Source organism: Mucor mucedo, assembly GCF_025094135.1.
Source record: "Mucor mucedo strain NRRL 3635 chromosome Unknown EV154scaffold_25, whole genome shotgun sequence".
Classification (NCBI taxonomy): domain Eukaryota; kingdom Fungi; phylum Mucoromycota; class Mucoromycetes; order Mucorales; family Mucoraceae; genus Mucor; species Mucor mucedo.
In genome coordinates, this window is record NW_026252309.1 from 181,126 (window position 1) to 202,920 (window position 21,795).

The following is a 21,795-nucleotide window of genomic DNA, read 5'->3' on the forward strand; positions in this document are numbered from 1 at the left end:
TGGCAATAAGTCATATAATAAAAATTGATGGATGATATTTTATGTGGTATAAGAAAGTTTTTTTTATTTTTTTATTTAGAATGCCTTTTTGCTTAATTGTAAAGACATGTTTGAAGCAACGTCTAAAGTCTTTAATACTTCCAAAGTACCCTTAATGAAACCTGTATCATGATAGTAAATATCGTATTTTTGACACAAGGCCTTTACCATGGGCTTCACCTTGGGAAGGTTGTGACGAGGCATGTTGGGAAAGACGTGATGTTCAATTTGATAGTTCAAACCACCCATGAACCAGTCACCTAAGGGGGAAAGAGACACATCACGACCTGTCACGACCTGAATCTCATAGAACTCCATGGTCTCTGCCTTTTCTGCAGAAATAACTGGCATACCGTTATGGTTTAAAGCAAATACAAGTGCAAGTGTGTAACCCGTAGTAGCTTGACTAATCAAAAAGAACAAGATCATGTTGTAAATGCTGCTGTTCCAGGCAATCGTAGCATAACTGAAAATAACCCAATGTAAAACAAGAGAGGTACGTTCGTAGAGGTTGAGTGCTGCAGACTTATTAATGGCACCCGTGTTGAAAGAATAGATGAACGATTGAGCAGCCCAGGAGAAACGAGCAAAGGCAAGCACAAAGAAATAATAACGGGTTTGGTAAGGCAAGACATTTTCAGCAATAAAACGTGACATCATGGTAGGCTCTTCATCTAAAGCACCGTAAAAGGCGGCAGAAGCATATTCATCCCATAACAAAACGGGTGCGGTATCGATATCGGGATCTTGGCCGTGAACATTAGTACTTGCGTGATGTGTATTGTGCTTATTTTTCCACCTGTGAATAACAATAAAAAGAAAAAAAAATTTTTTTTAGTGTCTCCGACCCATGCGTATTTCATATAATTTTTTTTATATACCATGATAATGAAAAGCCTTGACAAAAGTTACCAAGGAAAACAACCAAAATATCATTGTATTTACGGTCTTGGAAGCATTGATGATGACCGAAATCATGAGCCAACCAACCGCATTGTTGCCAAAAGATACCGACGATGAAGGCAGAAGCGACAACAGCAAGAGTGGAGGTACGACCGTAGGCATATAAAAGACTGAGACCAGCAGCACAGAGACCCAAGGTAGAAAAGACCTTATAAGCGTAAAAGAGTTTGCTAGAATGGAAATAACCTTCCTTACGAAGATTATCACGCAATTCACGAATTTCGGCAGCAAATTGAGCTGAATTCTCAACTTGTTTATCGACCGAAGCTGGTAAAGGTTCTAAATCACCAGCATAATAATTTCCCAAAATTTCGTAGGCTGAATCAGGATGCATGGCATGGAAGACATCTAATAAAAAAAAAAAAGTTTATTTTAAACATATATTTTGGGGGGTTGGGTTGAAGCACTTTTTTAGTTTACCTGAAGCATCTTTGCCTACATGGGTCAACAAAACATCTTGTCCACCAGGATGATCTTCGACAAAATCAGTGACATCGTAAAGCTTATTATCAATCACAATGTATTTCTTTGCGTCTTTATCACCATCCTTGACCTGTTGATTGATCTTTTCAAACTCTTTTCTGCTAAATGTTTGGGGCTCTAGCGTCACACAGTTTGTTTATTATTATGCTGCTCATTATTTTTTTTTTTTTTTTTTTTAAGTGGGTTTACCTCTGGATGCAGTCATAGTATAAGAAAAAAAAAAAAAAAGAAAGAAAAAAGGAGGAGTAAAGTTGAATTATTCCTATCCGGTTTATTTTATTTATTTTTTATATCTATTATTTCGGTGCTTCAATTAAGATGAGGAAACGAGCCATTCAGGTACAATCGTGGTTACCCTGATTGGACTAATTTCATTGTCCAATCAACCAATTCGATAACGGGTTCCCTGGGTAATTTTTTTTTTTTTTTTTTGTTTATATTTGGATCACTAGTAAAAATGCCGAATAAAGAAAGGGGGAAGACATATATAAACTCTTTTTTCGGTACGCATGATACTTTCACATGGCATCACTCTTTTTTCTTTTGATATTATTATTATTACTATTACTACTAACTATTATTATTAACTATTTAACAACATCCACCGGCAGGCTTTTGATCATCAGGAGATTGAGACACAAGAATTGTTTGTCCGCCAGTAGGCTTAATAGCGTTATTTGATGTTTCTAAAGCCTTATTGGACACAATACGATAGATTTCTAAATCAAGCTGATTAGTTTTTTTTTCATTTCTAAACCACGCCACTTTTTTAAAACTTTCTTACCGGTGAGTATTCTTTGGAAGGAGAGTTCGACGTTAGTTGCATCGAGAGCGGAAGTTTCAATAAAGGATAAACCATTATCGGCTATGCAAAAAAAGTGTTTAGTCATAGGCTCTATATGAAATGATGCCTTCTTATCTCTTTACATGCAAACTGTTTGGCTTCATCGGTAGGGACTGCTCTCAGATGTCTTAAATCGCTCTTGTTGCCAACAAGCATAATAACAATATTGGAATCGGCATGATCACGGAGCTCTTTTAACCAACGACTGACACTTTCATATGTAGAATGCTTTGAAATATCATATACCAACAATGCACCCACTGCACCACGATAGTATCTACACAGAAATAATTATTTTTTTAAATATCACTAGACTCTCTTTCATATATGTGTGTATAAATTCTTTACGCGCTGGTAATAGCTCTGTAACGTTCTTGACCAGCTATCAAAATAAAATAAAAGTGTGTGTTGGTGTCACTTTCTCGAGAGAGAGAGAGAAAAAGGGGAAAAAAAAAAATTTTTTTTTTTTGTTCAGATGAACCTTGACATGTGCTTACCAGTATCCCATATTTGTGCCTTGATGACCTTGTTGTCCACTTGAATGCTTCTTGTGGCAAACTCTACACCAATGGTACTCTTTGACTCGAGATTAAACTCGTTACGAGTAAATCGACCCAAGAGATTCGTCTTACCAACACCAGAGTCACCAATCAATACAACTGTGTTTTCCCTGATTTAATGTCTCTTTCTTTCTCTTTCTCTCTCTTTTTTTGTTACCTTTGAATAAATAATCATAATCATCATCACGGCTCATCTTGAATATTTTATATAACTTGTGAAAAAAAAAAAAAAGATAAATAACTTTAAAAAAATCTTTTTTTTTTTTTTTATAGCAGAGAAAGAAAAAAAAAAGCGGAACACGGAATACATGTACAACAAAGAATTTTGTTGGTGTTTCTAAAAGGTTATTTCTCTATCATAACGTTTTTATTTTTTTTTTATTTTTTTGACATAGCGACTCTTCCAAAGGGTAGGTTCTCTCTTCTTCCCCCCTAAAAAAAAAAGGGGGGGGGGGGGTTGAAAGGAATGATTCCAAAAAAATAAATAAAAAAAAAAAATTCTAATTTATTACGGACTTTATTTTTGCAGGAATTTCTATCTCTTTTTTTTTTTCCTTCCTTCATCTCTTTTTTTTTTTTACGTATTAAAATGGACTCGGAATGTCGATCTATTGTCATTGAATATCTTATGCACAATTGCTTTAAAAAAACTGCAAAGGCTCTATTAACCGAAACGACTCGATTAGAAAACGGTGCTGCTATAGGAAATTTAAAAAAGAGCAAGTAAATCCCTAATAATTATCACACAACGGAAAAATAACACACACACACACTCTCTCTCTCTCTTTTTGAAATGCAGAAGATTTATTAGATACTGGTAAGTGAACCATGATTTTTTCTCTTTTTTTTGTTTTTTTTTGTTTCCTATCTAATACTGCTAAATAGAGAAACAGTGGTTATTACTAGATGCCAGAAAAAGTGAGTGCATATTCTATTTAATACACACACAAAAGACTAAACTATTTGCCCCCCTCAGACTTGACAGACGCGATTGAAAAGGGAGATATTCCTTTAGCCTTTGATCTAATCAATCAACATTTCCCAGTGTTAGCAGCACAGGACATTTTACAGCCACACGACTCACCCGAGGCCACTAAACTACACATGATTTTATTCAAGCTAAAATGTCAACGCTTTATAGAGATCATCAAAACCTCCTCTGAACTAGAGGCCATTCGGTATGCCCAACTTCACTTAAAACCAGCCAATAACCCATGGAAGGAGTCGCAAGTCAAAGAAGTCACGGCACTCATTGCCTATGTAGACCCTTATCAATCTCAATCCAAGCATTTATTAACACAGGAACGACGACAACAACTGGCCAAAGAAGTCAACCATGTCCTCTTGGCTCAATCACAATTACCTATCCAAACCTCCATCGAAAAACTCTCGAGACAGTACGCTTTAGTACAGGAGGAACTTGAGCAATCCATTATTAATTCTCCTACCATACTCACTCAACGAGAAAAAATGGCTATTTAAAAAAATAATAAAAAAAAAAAAAGGCAAATTTATTTTTGAAGAGAGAACTTAGATCTCGACAACGGTAAGAGCAGGGGGAAGAGATTGTCTAAGCTTGCTGGCCTTTGCCTTGTCCTTAACAACAAGAGTATAAAGATACTTGGAACATCTAACCTTGAACTTGATGGAATCACTGTTCTTCTTGATGCGAGCGGCTAAAACAAAATAAAAAACCCATTAGTATCTCTTCATCAATCACTGACACATTATATACTTTACATTGAGCATCCTTTCTACGGGCAATCTCGAGGAATTGCTTGATATCCTTAATTTGTTGAGGCTATAGAATTCATTTAGTCAATGCTCCAAACTTTTCCCTTCCAACTACAAAGAAACAGATGCAAGCAGCACACCATGAAAGAAAAGAGAGAGAGTGTGTGTGATGCTGCTGCAAAAAAAAACATAAAAGGGGAGTGTGTGTCCAGGAGTCGTGTATGCATTCGTCCATGGTTGAATTCAAACATTTTTAATGAGTTGTTTGTTCTATGCACTCTCTCTCTTTTTCATCATATTTTTTTTTTTTTTTTTAGGTGTGTCTATATGTGTTGATATCATCCATCCGTTTCTGTGTGTTTATAAAGGAAAAGAGATCTATGGAAGGATAGCTTACCATAGCGGTATGTTCGGAAAGAGAAAGATCCTAACATCTTGCCCTTTGGCCTTCTCTTTATTAACCCCCCCCCCCCTCACTGAGTCTGCCTGTCAGCTCTACCCTCTGCCACACACACACACACGCACACGGCACCGCCCCACACACATCCTCAACCCAAACCACCCCCGAAAAGTATCTTGTCCGGTCCGGACATTTTTCTTTAAAAAAAATGCATGATTTTCACCCTAACCCAAACCAAAGCAGATCACTTGATATTGACTCGAGATCTACACCCTCGTCTCTTTTTGAATTTATTCTTCTTTAATAAGAGTAGCACTCTTTACTCGCAGGGAATTACTTGTTTTGAAGAAAAAGAAAGGGTGAGATGTTTCTATACATTGTGATTTATCTTTACTTGAGAAAATCACAAAAAAAAAAGAACAATTATACAACGAAGATCACAACAACGGATCGCAAACAATTAAAAAGGAGGGACAGGAGCACAACTTTTTTGTATGACAAGAGTTCACTTACAGCTGATTCTCTCATCTCAGTGTGTTTCTTCCCACACCAAACAAGTATATACATTTTTTATACTTTAAGCTTTACTTGGAAGCCACCACCCTTCTTCTGGTCCTTTTATTTGTTTAATTTTAGTTCATCATGAGACCTACCTCCCCCGCCTTGTAAAGAAGACGCTTTATGATACCCCCTCTTTATGATAAAAGCCATTTACTCAAAAGGAATAGAGTCATGCTGTCAATAGGTCATCCTTTTCCATGTGATACACCCTGATGTGTAATATGCAAGTACCAGTGTATATGTTAGATATCATTTCAACTTTCAGACCTCCTTTTTTATATAAAACACTTATGCCAATCAGTCTCAGATGACTTGTATAATAAGCCCCACCAATGTTGATCATTTTATTTAATGTCTATAGAAATAGGTACAGTGCGGCTGGAAGCTGTCGTTTTATACGCAACTTTTTATACGCACCCAGCAGTCTTCTTTTCGCTTAGCTTTAATCTCACTTTTTCCCCCAAATCTCATCTTTTTAATGTGATTCTTCTATATCTTATGAACTTTATGTTTACACTTTAGGGTGATGTTTTATTGCAATTCCCTGCTTACTAGCCCTGGATCTGTTATTCATCATTTTATCAATTTGTCTCTAGCACATTCCTAGTAAACCAATATATCAAAAACCCTTTTGGTAATTCAAGACAAGTGATTTTACTTTATTATAAAGCAGACAATACAATCAGTCCCGTGCTACTACAACACAAGTCAATCTAAAGAAGAATATCTATTTCTTCCGTTAATGTATACACACAGGTGTTCATGCTGGTTGGTTAGATAAAATACGTTTAAAAATAGACCCATCTATAATAATGAATTTACCTATTTTATGGTTTTATTATGTGTTTTCAAATGTAATGAGACTGTAGTACTTGATGACTCCCCGCAACATAAGGATAACAATCTCCTGATTGGATGAGGCCAACATCCCGGGTCTAATGCATGGCTCAATTAACATGAAAGGGTACACAATCTTGGTAAATAAAAACCCGGAGTTAGTGTACAATATAAACAATTTCAAAATCAACATTATACTTCCCATGGGCTTGATGAAAAGAATCTTGAATCATAGTTGTAATAGACAATATTAATCCATGGACAGCGCTTCAAAATAAATTTGAACAGGCTTTCGTCGATACTGGGAAAGAGTCCAAGTCTCAATGAATTAAGCAGACCAGGCGAACTCCATCTTACTACATGTTCCCGTGATGAAGTCCTGCTGTTCGTCGATAAGCACTTGTAATAAATGCTAGTCCAAGTCCGGTTGTCTTGTCAAGAGAAAGGAATTTTTTTTTTTTTTTTTATGACGAGAAGGATGAAAATAATCGTTAAGATTTAAAAAAATTTGCAAAAACGTACTGATACCATGTCTACTGACACTTTGGATCCTCCTCCGCCTCCTCCACCTGGTGGTGAGACTGTCCCTACAAACGGGAGTCCTCAACATGGTTATTTTAGTAGAAAATGTAAAATTTATACATTATTGAGGAATAACTATAGAAGTTACAAGGTATATATTGAGCTTGGGATTAATAGAAATTGTGTGGTTCTTATTTAATTAATCATATATGTGTAGCAACTCTTTCGTGAAATTGCTGAAAAGCATTCTCGAATCCGTAAGGACTCCTTTGATTTTGCGTTATTTTTGTGCTTGAATTATCTCACAAATGAGCAATTACGTATGCAAGAATCTACCATGAACAGCTCTGTAAGATTGAGAGAAATATCAACTGCTATGGTTGTGTACAACTTACATCTGGGTAATCTTTCGCGATATTCTTGCCGTTTTTCCTACTGAAAATATTCAACAAATGGATGAAATTGCAAGACAAATCTTTATGAGAGAGGCTGCGTCACTTCAAAATCAAAACTCTTCGGCTGGACAACATAAATGCCATTATTAATGAAGTACTGGAAATTGATATCACCATTGACACAGCGAATACAAATCTTTTACAGATTATACTCATATTAAAGCAAGAATTAAATCGTATTGATGACGCTGTTGTACGCACCAGTACAACTGTAGGCACATTTGAGGGTGTCTACGAAATGTACCTCCCAAATCTGACGCAAAGATTAAATCTTTTGCTTCCACAATTTGAACATGTTGCAAGACTTACCATCGATACAATAGTCGAACACAGAAATACAATTCAATCGTTACACTCTTTGGAACGAAGATCAAATGAAGCGTTAACATTTGAACCCAACAACCAAGAACTTTTACAGTCACGTACATTGCTTGAGCGCACAATAGGAGGGCAATGTCTAGAACTCCGTATTTTTTTCAAACGTATTTTTTAGAATCACGCGATGGTCTACACGTCGATTGACATGCCATATCATCTAAACTTCATAGGATGATCGATTTCTGTTTTCCATAAAATCTGCTTCACTACTGGAACGCAGATAGACAATTACCAAGCTCTGACTTGCTTGGGAGGTTTTTGCAAGTGTTTCTATTTTAAGTAAAGGCTCATACATTATGGATGATAAAATAGACAAATGAAATCATCCTGACATAAGCTTGTTTATCTATAAATAAAGCTGGTTCACACACTTTATTCTTCTTCTTTTCTTTTCCCTTAACATACTTCTTTTATCGTATGGAAGGAACCGACCAAGTAAAAAGGTTTGTTTAGTAGCGACTCTTGTTTCTTTGAAAAGAAGCTAAATTGAAAAAGATATATTGTGATATCCCGGCTGCGGCTAGTCTTTGCTATAGGAAGGTGACCTCCTAGGCAGAGTTCTTGAGTTTTTAAAACTCACAAACTGTAAATAGCAGGGATGCATTTTAAATAGGTGCAAACATACTGGCCTGCTGGTCTTCTGGCCAGAATTTCTGTAAGTAGTATAAAAAAAAATTCGTTTGAAAAAAATACGGAGGTCTAGACATTTCCCAATAGGAGCAACGAATCAAATACACGAAGCCTACATCGCAGAAAATGCTGCAGTTATTCAAGAAGATAATGTCCAGGTTTGGCTAATAATGGATATGATGTCGCGTATGATTCAAACCTGTGCGGATATTACTAAATCATTTGACCGTCAATTCAGAAACGTACGCGAGCTTCTCAATAAAAGTCTTCAATTACTAACTTTCAGCACAAATGCTCCTCAGATTACATCGGAAACTTTTTGGTCTCATTTGTTCATAAGAGTTTGTCGAGATCCTCAAAACTTGAGCGCAAGGGTGGTAAGTACAACTCTTTGTAAAAATTGATAAGACTACATAGTTCAAGAAAATTCAAATTTTTTTTTTTTCATAGAACTACGAACAGTGCATTCTAGATAATGTCGAAAGATTTAACTAAATCCAACAGAGACAAGATGATGCAAATGAGAATCTGGACGAGCTTCCAGAACTAGATAATGTTCAATATGGCCTTTCAAGAACATTTACAGCAACCACTGTTCTAAGTAAATATGTGTACCTAGACTTTGGAAAGCTAAGGCTCATTACTTTCGAAAATGTAGATGTTGGGATGCACTTGCTGAATTCTAAATTATGGATAATTCGTGTTTTTGCGGCCTTTCTAAATCATCATCAAGCTCACGTTAACCAAAGAGTTGCAGTGAAGACGATAGGTAAATAGTTTCTAATATTATTATATAAAAAGTTTTATGTATTCTTGTTAGTTATTAATGAACCTATACGTTATAGCTAAAATAGCCGCTACGGGAGTTGTCCAGCATCGGTCTTTTGAAAATGTGAACATTACTACTATCATACCTGTATTTGAAGAACTGTACAATGCAATTTTGATAATTTACGAAGATGAATTCGCAGGGCAAAATTACGACAATAGTAATGATTACAAAAAAGTCATACAGACGCCTTATTCATATTTAAGATTTAGCTTCCGTCTCTTGCAGAAGTGTCTCAGTGATGAGAACTGGATGCCCAAAACGTGGAGTCTTCTTCCTGCCGCGTCCGATTCTATCGTGCATACACGCTACACCGGACCCCAGGTTATGTACGGACTATTTGAAGTCGCATTTGATAAAAATCAACAAAATGAAGACGAAGATGGAACAAATTATTTTATACCTCCTGCGTTGATTTTCAACGATCATCTTATTTTCAAGTATCAATTTAGATTGAATATTATCGTGATTTTCATTTCCGTGAAGGACTGTGGAAAAATATGTTCGATTTACGTAAAGTTCAAAGACAAAGAGTCTTGGGGCATAGTGATTCTACTACACTTGAGGTGGAAAATCCTGCCCAAACGAGGTTTGCTTTCAGTATAAATACGGATGGACATATGGTTTCCGTGCTTTTCGAAAAAAAAATCAAAACAGACTGGGTTCCAACGGACAAAGAAAGTGTCAATTTCCAAAAAAACGAAACATGAACCTCGCAGGAAAAGACAAAGGCCTGTACCCATTATCCAAAAATCCCACAGGTATCACAATGGAAGATCGCATCATTGGAATTGATCCAGGTATATCTGCAATGTAAAATGTCTATCCCGATATGGTAATATTTTAATGAATTCATATACGTGATTATTTTTATAGGTGTTCGTGATATCATATGTGCGGTTGATTGCGAAGAAGAGCTTTTACAAAATAAGCAGCTCATTAAACAACATTCATTCAAAATAACCAACCCATCTTACAAGTAAGTATAGAGCATGAAATAAAGCATATGATTCATCCAGTGATGTTTTATTTTAATGACGACAGGGACCGCTCCGGCATGGAATGGCAAAGAAGATACGAACTTCGAAGCCGCGCAACCACAAACATTCAAGATAGTTATACAAGGCTTCAAACAAGAGATGTGTGCACCGTTGGAGGATTTGAAACGTATTTTGATTCTCGGTCTCTTGAAAACCAAAGGTAAAACAAATACAGTCATAAATCAATTACCTTGATCACTGATTGTGTTGTACTAAAATCGCACTATTTAACATATAAAATCGCATATAAAATCATTCCATCGATCCTTGATCGACATGTACATAATATCATAACACTCATAAAAAATAATAGCATAAAAAATATCCTGAGTTATACATTTACAACTCAGGGTTACTAGATATTCCAATAGAAGATCCCATTTCGAATAATAGATTGGCTACACTGATAAGGCTCATCAGTCATTAGTAAATACAGCCAATAATACCAAGTGAACACAAACGAGCCCATAATTTTACCCACGCTTTAAATAACTATAAATACCCCCCTTTCTTTCAGAGATGAAAGAGGGATTCACTTTTAATAAGAATAAAAAAGCCTACAAGAAATATTAATCTTATTCTTCCTGTTTTTTTATCTTTTATTTTTCCGTGTCAAACAAACCGTTTTTCCACATGTGTAACTGCAAAAATAGAATTCATGAATTCATGAAGTCGTACAGGCATCGAGAAATAAAGGGGTATATATTTTCAAACCGTCGAATGGCTAACGATCATGCTGCTTCAGTGGTTCTGGGGTACACAAACGTGAATGAACCATACAAGCTTTCCGTGGATTCTAGTTCACACTCTAGAAGGAAGAAGAGAAGAATATTTAACGGGACAAATGAACAACATTTGCGGGACCAAAATAACCCATATGATCAGCACCGAACCGTTGTAGCGTATGGGGACGCTTCCCTAAGTGGGACCTTTAAGAAGCATACCCCTATACCAGTAAAGGTGTGTATATTGATGTCTATTTTGATATAATTGGGGGGGAGGGGTCTGTATACTCATTAAATATTTATGCTTTCATAGAAAATTCAGAGAGCAATCGCTCAAAGAGCTCTTGTTATACCAGTTGATGAGTACAATACATCCCAGAAATGCTGTCACTGTCTCCAACAAACAAGAAACATCAATTATTCTAAAATTTTGTACATGCAACAACCAAGACTTAAATGCAAACATAGGTACCTGTAACATCATGCAAGGCAATAATATCTAATAACTAAACATGCGTGATGCTCTCACGTTATTTAGAAAAATCAATTACAAGTACCGTGATGAAAGAAGAAAGCATCTCAAATGTGTTGACGATGAAGACAACATTTTATGGAACACCACGGATTGTTATGAACGAGAAGAAAGTAAAAAATCTTGCGCTTATTGCATGGTGACTGATACTGAAAATTTGTTTATATTTATTATAGGAGCCTTCCAAAATGTTTACCCTCTGAAATTGTGTCAAAATTGCCAACGAGAAGGGTCGCCCTGTGTAGGTCTTTTTGTTCAAATTTTTATCCGCAACAGCATTCGACTAATACGTTTCCCACAGATATGGAACAGAGACATTAACGCTTCCTGCAATATCAGAACGGTATTGACGAGATACATAAGATTAGATTTTGATTTAGATTCCAGGCAGCCACAATTGACAAGAACAAGACAAGATGACCAATAAATTATAATTACGTAGGCACTATTCCTTGTACATACACATATACTTATATACTTGAATCAAATATATTTCTGATAAATACGTACTATATAGCATTTATTATCCAATAATAATGCAACCATTGTATCGACATAAGGTATAGCATCTGGTGACGGTCGAAGAAGATCATTAGTATGTATAAATCTGACATGTGCTCCAATAAGAAAATCTTGTTTACAATTCGTATAAATACTTTGATCCATCTACAATACATATCAATGAACTACATATGGAATATATTAATAAAGAAAGACAACATTTCAACATGTTTGTGGTATTTAGCCATATTTACCGTAGTCGAATTAGGTTACACGGTCATAATCCACAATAAGTCCTCATTATTTAGGGACTAAGGCTCATCCAAAAGACCTAAAAATTAGATGGAGTTTGTTCTAACGCGAGAATAAATGTAGTCATCAGCTTCAAAAACCGGTTTAGAAGCTCCATGGTTGCTTTGCCCATCAAAAATCTGTAGCCTGTTTCCCTCTTGTTTTTCTTTTCGAAGTGTCATATTTTTATGGATATATAAAGAGATGTTCTATATTAAAAAAAAAGAACCTGACATCTTAAGCCAAATTAAATACTTTTGTGATGCAGTAAAGAACACTATATGGCATCGAAGCTGCGAGAATTGATTCTGCTGGTAGAAGTGGTTATGTTGTTTCTTCTTTCTCGACTTCTGGTGTAAGTTATGATGTTGTGGTGGACGTTCTACAAATGATTACTTGCAGCTGCCCTGACTTCCGCTTTAACAATATCGCATACAAACACATGTATTTGTTGAAGTGTGATATGTCTTGGTTGTCTGTATTTGAAGGTAAACATAAATACTATTTAATTCTTTACGGCTTCATTTTTTTTTTTTTTTTTTTTACTAACCTCAAATCGAATAGTTTCTTTCGACCCCACTTTCTCAACCATTCCCCAGAACTCGCCTGATAGCTCAGCTCTTCTTACTCTAACTGAACAATCTCCTCTCACCGCTCCAAGCAATTCTTCAATAGATTTTGACACTCTGCTTTCTAACATTCATAAACTTAAACGCCAGCAATATACTTTGACCGAAACTGAGCTCGAAGAATTAAACAGCTTCAATCACTGGTTTCTCTCTCGTATAGAGCATTCATTCCAATTTTAATTTTACTATACAAAGATAACAAAAAAAAAAAGTTAATAATAAACGCGCCCCTTCCCTCTGCCTAAAAATCAAAAGCAAAGCAGCCCTCTACTTTTAAAAACCGCTCAAAAATTCGGGTATATAAGTAAAAAAAATTGATATGCAGGTATTATCCTCTTTTTTTTAATTTTACTCATGATAACCAACTTGACGGAAATTTCTAGAACTCCGTATTTTTTTCAAATAAACGTATTTTTTAGAATCACGCGATGGTCTACACGTCGATTGACATGCCATATCATCTAAACTTCATGGGATGATCGATTTCTGTTTTCCATAAAAATCTGCTTCACTGTCATTACAAGTTACTACTGAAACACGTATAGACAATTACCAAGCTCTGACTTGCTTGGGAGTTGTTTGCAAGTGTTTCTATTTTAAGTAAAGGCTCAAACATTATGGATGATAAAATAGACAAATGAAATCATCCTGACATAAGCTTGTTTATCTATAAATAAAGCTGGTTCACACACTTTATTCTTCTCCTTTTCTTTTTCCTTAACATGCTTCTTTTATCGTATGAAAGTAACCGATCACATAAAAAGGTTTGTTTAGTAGTGACTCTTGTTTCTTTGAATAGAAGCTAAATTGAAAAAGAAATATTGTGATATTGCGGCTGCGGCTAGTCTTTGCTATAGGAGGGCGACCTCCTAGGCAGGGTTCTTGAGTTTTTGGAACTCAAGAACCGTGAATGGCTGTGACTGCACTGTAAATAGTCATAAGCATACTGGCCTGCTGGTCTTGGCTGGAGTTTCTGTATGTGGTATGAAAAAAATTCGTTTGAAAAAAATACGGAGGTCTAGACACTTCCCAACTTGACATTATGAATAACTTTAATTCCGAAAAGCACTTCCTTAGATTCTTCAAACGAACACCAATCCATGACTGGAGTTTCCAGGGCTATATTTCGTATTCAAACGCGAATAATGATCGACTTTCACGTAAATCAGCGGTGCGTTCAAGATATAGAGCCTGCTTAAATGATTTGCTTTTAATAAAAGATTTGAAGGAGGAAGGTCAACAAAAGGCGCTAGAATTGGTGAGTAAGTAGGGCTTTTTGCTCTTACAAATTGAGAAAACCGGTGTATTAATTTTTGCAATATAATTCCCCATAGCTCGCAGAAAGCGAAACCGACGGAAGCAACTCACCATCAAGCCAAACCATCTTCAGCAACTATGGAACAGTAGGAGTCGTCTCAGGTGGAACATTCAGCGTACAAAGTAGAAAAAGAGCAGCAGCAGATACTTCAGTGGGCTGCACTAAAAAGAAGGGGCATTTGGGTAAGCCTTTTTTATTCCCAATCAGAATAATTAGCTAAATAGCTTTTTTTTATGGAACACTGATAAAGCTTATGAAATGGTAAAAGTTGAATATTACGAAAGCCTATGTGTGTGTGTGATATAGTGGAGACTAAATTATTTTATATAAATCATAGAATGGCGAGAGAGAGGAAGAAGAAGAAGAGGAGGAGGAGGAAGAGGAGGAAGAAGGGGAAGAGGACGAGTTCAATAGTGTAAGTATTTTTTATGACTATTCCAATATGAATTTTACCTAATAAATTGAAGACTGCAAACATCCTAGATGATATTCAAAGTTGTATCCTCTATATTCGAGACTTTATCTTGTAACAGTAAAAAAAAACATGGACCGTGATGCAAGTACGGTGGATTTGCTTGTCGAAAAAAGAAATTCTCGGTGGTGCTGGTGCTTGACAATGACGAGGCAAGATCGTATGGTGAAGCAAGTTTTGTTTTTTTTTACCAAGCTTGATAAGATCCACTACAAAACTTGAAAATGAGTAAGTTCGTCCTAATCGTGTTTTAGTAAACATTGCTAAATAGGTTTTTTCTATAGTTTGTCGAGTATGCATGTAATAGACCTAAGTAATACCATTTCCGTGAATCTCCTGCAACAAACCTTAAACCAAGACAACTATAATGAAATCAAGAACGCTTGTTCTATCAAGGCTGTTTCCCTCACCAAAGAATGTAATGATTTGTTAAAAAGGATTGCTAGCTGTCCACCCTCTCTTTCCTCAATTAGGAGACTACTTATGAAGTGGGATGATATCTGACAACAACTACTTTGATCCGTACCTCCACAACGATTATGATTTCATTCATGGCATAGTGTTTCATTTGTGAGTTTTACTATAGTACTCTCCACCTTTTATATTCAATTTTAATTCATTCACTGATAATCTGTTCTCTAGCCTGAAATTATGTGAAAGCCCCCTGAATCCTATAAGTCAAAAATTGAGAGAACGCAGTGCTGCCACCTGGAGTACTTTTCCGGTTATTAATTCTTTATTTTTACAATATCAAGATTTGATCGAACTTAAATGGTAATAATAGATATTATTTTCCCATAGCATTTTTTTGTGTTGACTCTTATCTGTATATAGGATTGAAGTGCTCCATGCTGACTTGGAGAGTAGTAAAATCGATGGCCTAGCACTTAAAAGAAAAAGTAATTCAATGGTAATATTAATTGAACTTGCAGGGGGTTCCCACACAAACACAGAGAAGAAATTAGAGAGAGACTGCTTCAAGACTTACAAGAATGTTATCAAGACACTGAGGAAAGATAACAAACAAAAGGTGTTTACTGTTTTTTATCACGGTAAGTAAAAAATTTACGTTAATAAAGTTCGGGTGTATGAACTGAAATCACAATAATTAGATAATATTTTCATCTTTGAAAGCTTGACAAAATACAATCAATGCTATGTAAGGGAACGACATTTAAAACTAACAGTACCACAACCCCCCCCCCCAGAGACCTCAAATCTTTCGCTGCCCTCTTGCCAGCTCTGCTTTCTTGGCGACAGGCTGCTATTGACTTAGCCGAGTGAATTTTACCAAACGTGCATGTGTGGTGTGCGTCTTTACCCATAATAAATCAACTGTATATTTTATTTTATTTTCTTAAAAAATCGGCAAACATGTTTGCCCAAGTGGATGGGACAGTGACAATCATTTTTACCCAGACTAACAATTAGATTACAATGGCTGCCATTTATTTTTGGCTTAGGGGCATTTATCTTTTAAAAGGTAATAATATTTACCAGCCGCTACTGCTTTGGTCAAGAGACCTCTGGTGTAACATGTGCTTTGCTCCGTTAGGTGCTAGATGGTAAACTAGTCAGATATACAACCTCTCTGAAAGTGAATTTTGTAAATAACAAATGCAAATTGTATTTATACATCCATGTTTTTAACTTGTCTAAAAAAAAAAAGAAGGAAATCAATGGGTTTTTTTTTCATTTAGTTTCAGGAATAAAATTAAAATGTAGAGAGGTTACTATCAAACTCCAATCATGGCCCGAAAGCTAAATGGTGTTAGCGAATCAACTCATATCCGTCTTTGGTTACTAAACAATTTCCTTTATGGAAATAAATGTTCCGAAAAAAAGTTTTTTACTAGTTTTTGTAGCCATTGAATTTAAAAGACCTTCTCATATTGGCCACTAGAATGAGTTAACTGGAGAGGCTCATTTATCTCTGCCAAATTGTGGGGACCATATAATTTCTTTTCTTTTTTTTTAAATTCAAGGGTGTGCAAAAAAAAAAAAAAAAGTGGACTGCTTATGAAAAAAAAAAAAAAAATTTTTTTTTTCACAAAAAAAAAAGTATAAAAGACGAGGTTAAGTCTTCAACTATTTTGTTTCTTTACCAATCAGTAGGAAAATGATCTGTTCGCAGATGCTACGGCACTGCAACATTTATATTTTTCAGATGATGAAATCGGGTATTCGGATGAACACGTCAGTTGATTATAGAGCGCCCTGGTGGAAACACCTTTCTGATTATATTTTGCTGAATTCGGTTTCAAACATCTTTTTTTTTTAATATTTAATGTAAATGAAAAAATTCTTTTTATTGCTTTTGTCTCCTACATCAGCAACGTTAATCGTTACTGTTTTGTTCATGAACATTTGTTGTCATGGAAATTGGTCTTGGTATGAATTTGTAGGATTTTTTTTTGAAAAGACGTTTCAGTGTGGTATCGTTCTCGGGTGAAATGAAATGTTGTCCAATCAGAAATCGCCTATTGGGTTTTCTGAAAAGAAAAAAAAAATTTCTGTTTTAATTTTTACAAAGACTAGAAAAAGCAATACGATATACTTGTACTCGAATGAATTTGCTTGCTCGACTCTCTAGAATGTAAAACATGCATGCGAAACGCATTAAATGGGATAGACATTAATAATGTAGAGGTTCTAACTTTTGCTTCTGGTAAGCAAGAACTGATTGTTTTGATAAACCTAAAGGATTTCGAGTCACTTTGATTCTAACAATCTGGGATATGATCACATACTGGATAAAAAAAAATCCTCACTTTTTTTATACATGTCTGTGAAACTGCTACCTTTCCATTATGTACTTGTGATTGATAGCACTTGTACTGATATAAAACCAGCTCCGAAGTGTAAGGCAGAGTGCCCATTTTTTTTTAATTTTGACAATGAGCTCCTTACTATCATGAATGATAGTATGCATCTGTAAACGCAGTGTACAGTGCAATGATTCATAAATCAAACCCAATGATCTAATACGTTGAGACCAGATACCCCTCATCGATTATATGCCCAACGAAAAACTTGGGGAAAAGCCTTCTGTCGAAAATAGAACATTTTTTTTTTTTTTGCTAGGCCAATCCATTTCCTTTAACTGTAAATGTCAAGTAAGGGATGATGTAAAGGTCCTTTATACCTCCATACAGTGCTCACGGTTAACTCATTCAAATTGCATCGTACGTTTTGAAATTTTGCTTGCAAATACCTAATATATGAAGACAAAAACATCTTTATAGAGACTTTACATATAGTGTTATCCTTATTTATGAAAAAATAGAGAATTGGAACTATCGTCTGGTGTGGTTGCGCTGACATTTGTACTGTCACCGTACGAATAAAGTCATCCTCATCATTTGTTGCATGAGGTCTATTTAACATACTTCACAACATCGGATACTGGGTCTGAACTGGTGAGAATGTCGGAACAGTGACCATTGGAGATGTGGACTGTGTTTTTGACTATATTTCATTAATACCAACTGATGAAAATGTTAGTAAAGATATGGGAATATCTAATAATTGAACTAACCAAAATGAATGTTGGTAAAAAGTTGGATAAAATAATAATTGCTTCTTGGTTTTGGATCAAGTAAAAAAAAAAAAAAATAAGAAAAAACAGTGCAACCTTTGTTTTTTTATGGCTTCTTAAACCTCTTTACCACTCTTTCCCTCTTAATCAGTGGAAACAATTAAAATTTTTTTTTTAAAGAAAAAACCAATACGATCCTTTTACACTTACCGAGGATTCAGTTAATTTGATTGTAATTCACTGTGTACCCGCTAGCTTATTTTAGACATAATAAAAGAATGTGTGAGTGCTGAGGATATCATTTAGAGAAGGATGTTTAATCCAAAACGTATCTTTTACTGAATATATAAAGTACATGTCCAATAAACAGTTTACACTTTTCTTCACTATTCAAAGTTATTAGAATATATAATTTGTCAGAATTTGCCATGCTGTTATATCATGTACTCTAATATGTTTGACGGCATACGTGATCGCAAAATGAGCCTATAAATCCGATTAAGCCCTGCTTCACAGCATCGGATGAACAACAAACAATCTTCCCCTACATGCAAGCAAAACCTTGTCTGATTGCGATATAGGCTACTTGAGTTGGTTAAGTTCTTAGTTTTAAATATCTCAACAGTCCAACTTTTAGTAAAGCATTCACGTTATTGAACCCCATTAAGATTAAACTTTTCTTGGTGGCTGTGATTGCTCCTTTCTGTATACAAAATTACTTGACATCAACAAATGTATACTACTGATGTCAAAAAGATGTCTGTTGTCTATTATTAGGATAAAAGCATTGTATTATATCTGTAATAGGATCCTTGCTCTCCGCATTTCTTCTTATACTAAGGGTTTGTAAAATTTATGATGAGCATACAAGTCTTAATTATTATGGTCAAGTCAAAGGAAAAAAGAGAAAAAAATATGGTTTATGACATAAACTATACTAATAAGTGCTTCTCCTAGTTCCCAGCATAAAATAGCTGGTTAACAGGCCAGACCACGAGAAGGTGGAAGCACATCCTGGCCCAAAAAATACATATGTTTCCGATGAACCATCTTCAATACAGAACCTGATAATCCTACATGCTACCTACCCACAATGCGCAACATAAGAATCACCAGGACCAAATACCCCCTACACCATGTTGGGGTGGTGCTTTTTACCCTGGCAGCTGAATCGTAGCAGCCGCACCTGGACGAGTATTGGCTTTAAGGTTAACATTCCGTGTAGATGAGGTAACTGTCCAACAGGCGACCAATCTATGGCTGCCTATAGAATGCAATATCTCTAGCGTAGACGTAAACAAGGCAAAAGCACTTACAAGATGCATTCGGGCACTAAACCTCCTACTGTCATCAGATCCCGACCAAAGATAACAACCCACACCAACTCCAATGACTAAGAACGTATCGACTGGCTTCAAACGGCTACGACCATCCACCGTCTAGTAACACGCTCCTAAATCCACCCTCCACCAAGCAACCGGGTGTGGCACTAGTTTTAGTAAGAAGTTCCTGGAACATAGAGGGCGACAAGCCCCAGTCAGATTGTTGTACTGAAATCCGAATGAAGCGATACAGACAACAGCCAAGACCATTGCCTAGCGACTTTGACAACCAGCAGACTCCTCAATGTAATCTTATTAGGGATTACTACGGCCTTTGGAACACTGCCCGATCTGTAATGAAGTGAACAGGTTTAACGGAAACGAACAGAGACGAGAGTGTCTTCCTTGTGTTGGTGCCATGCTAACATCTCTGTTCTAATCTTGATGAGAAGATAAAAAGAAAAAGGGCGTTTTTTTCGCAGCAGTCTCCCTTTTATACGAATTTTTTTTTTCTTTTGTTTATTTTGTTGATTTTGTCTAGGCTACTTTTACAAACTTAATTTTTCCTTCACTACTTTTTGGACATATGTATTATCCTTTGAATAATCCGTCAAATTCTCATCACATCCGTGTGCGTATCATAGTTACTTTCTTCATTGGATGTCGAGAAAATGAGCATTAAAGTTTTGCTAATGTATGCGAAAATGTTCTTTTTGTGTAACGGATAAAAACATTTTTTCACATGAATCCTTCAGACCATGTTTTAATAATGAGACTGCGCAAGCCAAAGAATACCTGATTCTCAAATAACATGTCTTCGTGTAAAAAAAAAAAATTATACTCATGACTCTACAAGACATAAACAGCCAATGTCAAACTTGCACTTTTCAGTTTATTAATGCGTATAGAAAAAACCATTGATTTGTACATTCTGGCACGATGCACATTCAGACAAGCTTTTTTTTTTTTGACAGCCATGTACTTAAAAAAATAGCTTAAAATATTGCTTTGGAAATCACCAAGCACTTCTGCACACGCTGAAATTTTGATATCGTAATACCCACATACTTCAAAAGTGCACTAAGGCATAAAGATGCATGTCAGCTGTATTCTCATTCAAGTTGTTTACCGATCCAATACTGCCGATGAAAAGGTTGCTTTACTTGAAATGTTGCTCTTCAGTTGAAGCTTACCCTGGACCAACTCTATGCAAAAGTAAGCCTTTTACTGCGGACACAAGCAAGGAGCTGAAGCCTCAACGAGCTGATTTTTTTTTTTTTTTTTACTTAAATTCAGTTATCATTTTTCCCCTAATGTAACATTGATGCTTCATAAGATTTATAATGTGACAGTATGTTTAAAGCTTGTAGAAAACAGACTATCTTTGTTTTCAGCCCTCAGGTCCGAGATTCTTACTCGTGTATGATCGTAAAATAATATAAACAGAAGAAAAAATCCCGTTAACGTATAGTTATAAGTAATTTTCTCATAGCGAAGGTAGATATTTAGATCGATTGAGTATTTCTCTAATTCTATCTGAATATATACATATATTTACGTCAGTCTGATTTTTTTTTTTTTTTTTTACTGCTGTCTGAAATATATTTTTGTTCATCTGAAAACATTTTTAGGTTTATCTGAAAATAAGTTTTCCTTGCCTGAATTTAAAGTAATGATATGTCTAGAGCCAATTTGTCCAAGCATAAAAAGTAAACTAAAACCACGGGAAGAGTCGTAACAAAAATCAAATAAAACTTGGAATCTGCAACCGAACGCTTTAAACTAAAGTAAGGCGCAGTTTATCTGAAGTCTGAGTAACCGACTAAGTGAGAAACATGATGTCAAACCCCTCCAACCTACAGCATGAGGCTTCCTTGGACTCTAAAATAGAAAAGGTAGGCTTTTCAGGTACTATACTTCCCAATTGATAAACAGCCAGGTTTGTGATAGGTATCGTTTTCAATAAATTATTTCCATTGTGAATGCAACACATCCCACCCTGCTTTTCATGTCCGACAACGAATCGATTTTCATAGAACGTTTTTAAAAAAAAACAAATGCACTTGATCGTATTTCCTATGAAACTCCTCGTCTCAGGGCTCCGCCCTATTGCAGCTTGCTTTTAAAAAAAAAAAGTATTTTTATTGGGTAATTGACCTTCCTCTTTAAGGATAGCTGAGGGTTAAAGTAAC

The 21,795-nt window shown here is 35.6% G+C and overlaps 8 protein-coding genes across 8 annotated transcripts; 5 read left to right on the plus strand and 3 right to left on the minus strand.

Annotated features, from left to right (window-relative positions):
• Window positions 1-41: 41 nt before the first annotated feature.
• Window positions 42-1,708, minus strand: EV154DRAFT_461122 (delta-6-fatty acid desaturase). The gene is made up of 4 exons (XM_051597537.1): window positions 1,675-1,708; window positions 1,423-1,602; window positions 921-1,350; window positions 42-838 (listed from the first exon to the last, which is right to left on the minus strand). Exons 1-4 carry the CDS (start codon window positions 1,688-1,690, stop codon window positions 76-78), a joined length of 1,389 nt encoding a protein of 462 aa, XP_051459816.1. The 5' UTR covers window positions 1,691-1,708; the 3' UTR covers window positions 42-75.
• A 169-nt stretch (window positions 1,709-1,877) lies between these two features.
• EV154DRAFT_461123 (rab11 protein) lies at window positions 1,878-3,333 on the minus strand. The gene is made up of 7 exons (XM_051597538.1): window positions 3,198-3,333; window positions 3,047-3,101; window positions 2,827-2,988; window positions 2,678-2,711; window positions 2,413-2,606; window positions 2,270-2,350; window positions 1,878-2,204 (listed from the first exon to the last, which is right to left on the minus strand). The coding sequence occupies exons 2-7, from the start codon at window positions 3,081-3,083 to the stop codon at window positions 2,077-2,079; spliced, it is 636 nt and encodes a 211-aa protein (XP_051459817.1). The 5' UTR covers window positions 3,084-3,101; window positions 3,198-3,333; the 3' UTR covers window positions 1,878-2,076.
• On the plus strand, window positions 3,277-4,418 carry EV154DRAFT_501912 (CTLH/CRA C-terminal to lish motif domain-containing protein). Its single transcript, XM_051600748.1, has 5 exons — window positions 3,277-3,299; window positions 3,419-3,608; window positions 3,689-3,706; window positions 3,775-3,807; window positions 3,866-4,418. Exons 2-5 carry the CDS (start codon window positions 3,479-3,481, stop codon window positions 4,369-4,371), a joined length of 687 nt encoding a protein of 228 aa, XP_051459818.1. The 5' UTR covers window positions 3,277-3,299; window positions 3,419-3,478; the 3' UTR covers window positions 4,372-4,418.
• EV154DRAFT_461127 (60S ribosomal protein L38) lies at window positions 4,378-5,037 on the minus strand. The gene is made up of 3 exons (XM_051597539.1): window positions 5,021-5,037; window positions 4,630-4,690; window positions 4,378-4,565 (listed from the first exon to the last, which is right to left on the minus strand). The coding sequence occupies exons 1-3, from the start codon at window positions 5,021-5,023 to the stop codon at window positions 4,420-4,422; spliced, it is 210 nt and encodes a 69-aa protein (XP_051459819.1). The 5' UTR covers window positions 5,024-5,037; the 3' UTR covers window positions 4,378-4,419.
• Window positions 5,038-8,912: 3,875 nt separating this feature from the next.
• On the plus strand, window positions 8,913-9,796 carry EV154DRAFT_151166 (uncharacterized protein). The gene is made up of 4 exons (XM_051594110.1): window positions 8,913-9,007; window positions 9,065-9,175; window positions 9,252-9,395; window positions 9,448-9,796. Exons 2-4 carry the CDS (start codon window positions 9,073-9,075, stop codon window positions 9,648-9,650), a joined length of 450 nt encoding a protein of 149 aa, XP_051459820.1. The 5' UTR covers window positions 8,913-9,007; window positions 9,065-9,072; the 3' UTR covers window positions 9,651-9,796.
• On the plus strand, window positions 9,715-9,945 carry EV154DRAFT_416906 (uncharacterized protein; the record flags this gene model as incomplete). The annotated part of the gene is made up of 1 exon (XM_051595762.1): window positions 9,715-9,945. A coding segment is annotated over one exon (231 nt), but the record flags the coding sequence as incomplete, so codon positions are not given.
• Window positions 9,946-10,795: 850 nt separating this feature from the next.
• EV154DRAFT_501933 (uncharacterized protein) lies at window positions 10,796-12,427 on the plus strand. The gene is made up of 5 exons (XM_051600749.1): window positions 10,796-11,235; window positions 11,314-11,468; window positions 11,539-12,101; window positions 12,179-12,218; window positions 12,288-12,427. Exons 1-3 carry the CDS (start codon window positions 10,909-10,911, stop codon window positions 11,957-11,959), a joined length of 903 nt encoding a protein of 300 aa, XP_051459822.1. The 5' UTR covers window positions 10,796-10,908; the 3' UTR covers window positions 11,960-12,101; window positions 12,179-12,218; window positions 12,288-12,427.
• A 1,568-nt stretch (window positions 12,428-13,995) lies between these two features.
• On the plus strand, window positions 13,996-16,615 carry EV154DRAFT_479408 (uncharacterized protein; the record flags this gene model as incomplete). The annotated part of the gene is made up of 10 exons (XM_051598254.1): window positions 13,996-14,211; window positions 14,288-14,453; window positions 14,522-14,532; window positions 14,609-14,686; window positions 14,739-14,797; window positions 15,028-15,171; window positions 15,386-15,517; window positions 15,578-15,795; window positions 15,856-15,902; window positions 16,469-16,615. 10 exons carry the CDS (start codon window positions 13,996-13,998, stop codon window positions 16,613-16,615), a joined length of 1,218 nt encoding a protein of 405 aa, XP_051459823.1.
• Window positions 16,616-21,795: the final 5,180 nt, after the last annotated feature.

Bases quoted from the DNA above. Each gene is read 5' to 3' on its own strand.
- EV154DRAFT_461123 (XM_051597538.1), bottom strand. From the start codon at position 3,083: ATGAGCCGTGATGATGATTATGATTATTTATTCAAAG. The intron at 2,712-2,826 runs GTAAGCACATGT...TTATTTTGATAG, and splicing joins GGCACAAATATGGGATACTG to CTGGTCAAGAACGTTACAGA. The intron at 2,351-2,412 runs GTAAAGAGATAA...TTTTTTGCATAG, and splicing joins TGAAGCCAAACAGTTTGCAT to CCGATAATGGTTTATCCTTT.
- EV154DRAFT_151166 (XM_051594110.1), top strand. From the start codon at position 9,073: ATGCACTTGCTGAATTCTAAATTATGGATAATTCGTGTTTTTGCGGCC. The intron at 9,176-9,251 runs GTAAATAGTTTC...TATACGTTATAG, and splicing joins AGTTGCAGTGAAGACGATAG to CTAAAATAGCCGCTACGGGA. The intron at 9,396-9,447 runs GTAATGATTACA...TTTAAGATTTAG, and splicing joins AGGGCAAAATTACGACAATA to CTTCCGTCTCTTGCAGAAGT.
- EV154DRAFT_501912 (XM_051600748.1), top strand. From the start codon at position 3,479: ATGGACTCGGAATGTCGATCTATTGTCATTGAATATCTTATGCACAAT. The intron at 3,808-3,865 runs GTGAGTGCATAT...TGCCCCCCTCAG, and splicing joins ATTACTAGATGCCAGAAAAA to ACTTGACAGACGCGATTGAA.
- EV154DRAFT_461122 (XM_051597537.1), bottom strand. The intron at 1,351-1,422 runs GTAAACTAAAAA...TTTTTTTATTAG, and splicing joins TGTAGGCAAAGATGCTTCAG to ATGTCTTCCATGCCATGCAT. The intron at 839-920 runs GTATATAAAAAA...TGTTATTCACAG, and splicing joins CAAGGCTTTTCATTATCATG to GTGGAAAAATAAGCACAATA.
- EV154DRAFT_501933 (XM_051600749.1), top strand. From the start codon at position 10,909: ATGTGTAACTGCAAAAATAGAATTCATGAATTCATGAAGTCGTACAGG. The intron at 11,236-11,313 runs GTGTGTATATTG...ATGCTTTCATAG, and splicing joins ATACCCCTATACCAGTAAAG to AAAATTCAGAGAGCAATCGC. The intron at 11,469-11,538 runs GTACCTGTAACA...CACGTTATTTAG, and splicing joins AGACTTAAATGCAAACATAG to AAAAATCAATTACAAGTACC.
- EV154DRAFT_461127 (XM_051597539.1), bottom strand. The intron at 4,566-4,629 runs GTAAAGTATATA...ATTTTGTTTTAG, and splicing joins CCGTAGAAAGGATGCTCAAT to CCGCTCGCATCAAGAAGAAC.